The 3,848-nt window shown below is 35.7% G+C and overlaps 1 protein-coding gene across 1 annotated transcript; it reads right to left on the reverse strand.

The window, feature by feature from the left end:
• Nucleotides 1-52: 52 nt before the first annotated feature.
• On the reverse strand, nt 53-2,086 carry LOC126852946 (uncharacterized). Its single transcript, XM_050598245.1, has 4 exons — nt 1,850-2,086; nt 910-1,345; nt 397-637; nt 53-181 (listed from the first exon to the last, which is right to left on the reverse strand). Exons 1-4 carry the CDS (start codon nt 2,084-2,086, stop codon nt 169-171), a joined length of 927 nt encoding a protein of 308 aa, XP_050454202.1. The 3' UTR covers nt 53-168.
• Between the last annotated feature and the right edge of the window lie 1,762 nt (nt 2,087-3,848).

Below are 3,848 nucleotides of genomic sequence, written 5' to 3' on the forward strand. Positions count from 1 at the left end.
CGATTACAGATAAAAGATCGATGATATCTTCCGCGATACCGCTGCTGATGAGATTCCACGATGGTAAAGCCACGATTCCAGCGAAGATCAATGCGATGATATCGTTTCTGATTTTTAAATTGACAGCGCAATATTGACCATGAATTATTTGCCGGTTGAAAGAATATTTTAAGCCCCTGTACTGCGTCAAAAATTATACATTTTATATTCGAAAAAGATATACAAATAACATCTGAGAATATCTTTTTTTATTTCTTAAAGCTTGGATCTAATTTATTAATCATTTACCATCTAAATAATTAATAAATAATATTCAATTTTTAAGGAATAAAAAATGTACTTTATAGCGAGACTTGTTATATTTTAATTCGCTTATTATTCATAAATAAATAATACCACATGGCGCATTGCTTGGGCGAAGAGAGATTTTTCAGGCTCTTCGGTAGCTTATTCGGAGGCAACACCGATCTCATGAGGCTCCATAACAATTTCATTTTCAGGAGCATGGTGTCTTTTGGATATTCCTGTCCTTCGATCGGCATGTCCGGAGGTCTTATACAATGCAGCAGAGTCGCGTAGGGAAGATCCATTTTGGTGAGTAGCGTATTCAGTATGCCGGCTTCCAGCATTTTGTAACCTTTATTAAAAAATAAATGAAAGCTTCAGAAGATACCGCTATCCCTCGCTTTCATTCAAATTTACATTAAAATAATATTTGAATTGAATGTGCTTGATATAAGTGTTGTTACGCCGGACAATTTTTTTTTTTTTTTTTATTTTTGCCAGCGAAAGACTTGATAAGAAAGTTTTCTCTAACAGTCGAGATTTAATTTAATATGCGAATTGAATTTGTAATATATTTTTTTCACAATCTTTCATATAATATATCTCAATTTTTCAGTTACTCACAACATTGGGAAGATATGGAGGCAACTATGAAGGCCACTTTCAAGATCTTCGGGTATATTCTCGGCAAAGCAGCCTCCAGCAATTCGACTATGATGGTCGGTAATTTGGAATTCTCCATCGCTCGCCGACGAAGATCCAACTTTATCGCCGCGACGTTTGTCGCTTTCTTTCGTTCGATTAATAAACAATCAAGAGCCTCTTGGATCTGCTGAATCTCTTCTTCGTTGGGCAAGATTATCAGGAGATAGCCCAGCGTCGTGAAATAGTGCTCCATTATAGCGTGGCTAACGAGACTCTCGGAAGTACGTTTCAGCAAAGGTGGTCGATTGCACAAGTGCAACATCCGGTAGAGATGCACTTGATAGTCACTGACTTCTCGAGACTTCCAGGCTAGAAACTCTAGCACCTTCGTTACAGCCGGCAGGTGCTTGACTAGCTGAAAGGTGTCTTTAAGGAAACGCACTTGGAAATGCTCGAGAAATGTCGGAGAAATTGAGGTATGTGGCGCAAGTGAGTAACAAATTCATTTCAATGAAAGAAATTAAAATATAAGCAATAGAAGTTGAAACTAATTTTTTAAATATTCTCATTTATATGCAAATGATATCTTTATTGAAAGATATATATTATTAAAAGATATCTTTTAATGATAAAAAAATAACGTATGTTAAAAATATCATTATATAAATGATATCTTAATAAATATATTATTAAAATTTTTTAAATTATTTTAATTAACTACATTACTTACTAACCTACTGTTTCACCACATTTTTACTAACAATTAGAATTATTCTTGAAATTATAATTAAAATCTCATATTTTTAAATTACAATATTGTAAAACGAATTTAATACTGACGTATTTTTTTAACAAAATTAACAAGCTCGATTTTCCAAGGAGTTTTTGTTATTTCTCAATACGATAGATTAAAGGATACGTAGCCCTCGTCACCGATCTCGCGTAGATAATGATACAAGAGTCGCGATATCCTTTCGACGTGATCGCTGGTGACAGGATCCGATACGAGTTGTTGCAATTTCTCTATCGTATCATCCACATCTACTTCGAAACATTTTTTCGTATCGTTCAAGTGGATTTCGGGACAGCCGCAGAATACGTATTTCGGACAGACGGACTCCTGGACGGGAGGACGATCCAGCTGATCCAACTCCATTCGGCTCCAAATTACTCACAGGCGACAGTCGTACAAATTATGGTGTGGTAACCGATTTTTTTCTCTCGGACATTAATCCTCGATCATAAGTTAACTTCGCGTCGTACATTGAGTGTATCTTGTTTGGCTCGCGATATTCCGTGACCAATGTCGATTCCGGTTTTTCAACTTGATACGCTATTGGTTAATTAAGACAACTCGAGTTTCTCGAGAAATGCTCCAAAAGAAAGATTCCGGTAACACGTGTTTGATGATCGATGATACGGATGATAATTGTACTTTCGCTCAAGTATCAGACTTATTATTAAATCCGATGGATTTTTACTTTCGTCGATGGATTGAGAGAGTAAAAAAAAACTGTCTCTTAGATTATTAATTAGTATTTTAATCTTTCTTTATATTGCAAACTGGTAATTATTACAGCTTCAGAAAATTAGGACAATGTTAGTTTCCATAAAATTGTATATATTTTTTTTAATATCCTGTATAATATATAAATTTCTTAATGCATACAAAAGGCGTTATGGAATAAAAATAATACGATACCGTTGTCGGCGAGCTGGCGCGCCCTGTACGCCGACACGTTAACTCGTAAGGAGATGACAAAGGCCATTCCTTTCTCTTTCAAAAATTTATTCAATTCAATCCTCGTACGATTACATAATCCAAGATAATTGAAATCTAAATATAAAATACATTCTTGCGTATCAATCAACACTCGTTCTGAAACGATATTTCTAAATTTCCAAATCATTCGTTCCCACAAAACAAGCGGCAAGACCGACATGTATGTGTGTAAAAAAAACGGCAGGTGTCTTCGCGCACACCTATACACAGATAATAGAATTCACTTATATAGGGTGTCACAAAATTACAGATATACAAACTTCATTCGCGGATTTTTTCGATCAATTTAAAGCAATTTCATGAAACATTGTCATTTTTTAATTTTCTACGTCAGATATCTTGACAATTAAATCTCTCCTTTGTCCTCTCGCGCGATTTGATTCGCCTCATTTCTATTGCAACGTATCACTGATTAAAGTCGACGAGACGCGCCGAACAGGTAGTCGTCCTCTGGCGGTTACAGTCGCGTCGCGACGCACATGTATGCGAATGAATAAACGCGCAGACAGGGCCGAGATTAAACTGGGCTCCATCAGACTCGCGATGAGAAAATTTCGCATAGAAGAAAATTAAAAAATAATTAATTAAATAAGTTATAGCTATAATTGCATAATTTATATATTTGATATATACATATATAATTGGATGCAAATAGATAGATATTAAGATCAGATTAATTACACTAATACAAAATTATAAATTTAATTAGAATTACGAAATTAATGAAATGTAAAAGTTTCATAAAATTTTATAATATATTATAACAAGTAGAAAAGAAGAAAGGAATGCACCAACATAAAAGAACAAATATAATTTGAACGTTCTAATGAAATGTTCGAACATAATTTTATGAATCACTCTCTCTATAATAAACATAGCTTATATAATTATATATACATATTTAGAAATCATTAAAAAAAAAATCGATAATAAAAGCAGAAGGGTTTCCAGATGTCACGTATACGTCACCGTCTGCGTACAGGTGTGAGCGCGCGGCTCGCCCGCTCACGTGCGCGTGTAGTCGAGCGAGCGCGTCGCGCACGTGTGGTGACGAGCGACGCGCACGTGTGGTGGCGCGCGATCGGCGACGGGGACGCACGACGGCAGTCGCGACGCCGACGTGAGAGGGTACGTT

This window comes from Cataglyphis hispanica, chromosome 11, assembly GCF_021464435.1.
Source record: "Cataglyphis hispanica isolate Lineage 1 chromosome 11, ULB_Chis1_1.0, whole genome shotgun sequence".
NCBI classification, from domain to species: Eukaryota; Metazoa; Arthropoda; class Insecta; order Hymenoptera; family Formicidae; genus Cataglyphis; species Cataglyphis hispanica.

Excerpts from the sequence above, each read along its gene's own strand:
- LOC126852946 (XM_050598245.1), bottom strand. The coding sequence starts at position 2,086 with ATGGAGTTGGATCAGCTGGATCGTCCTCCCGTCCAGGAGTCCGTCTGT. Across the intron at positions 1,346-1,849 it reads AGATCGGTGACGAGGGCTAC|CTAGTCAAGCACCTGCCGGC; the intron begins GTATCCTTTAAT and ends GACACCTTTCAG. Across the intron at positions 638-909 it reads CTCCATATCTTCCCAATGTT|GTTACAAAATGCTGGAAGCC; the intron begins GTGAGTAACTGA and ends TTTTTAATAAAG.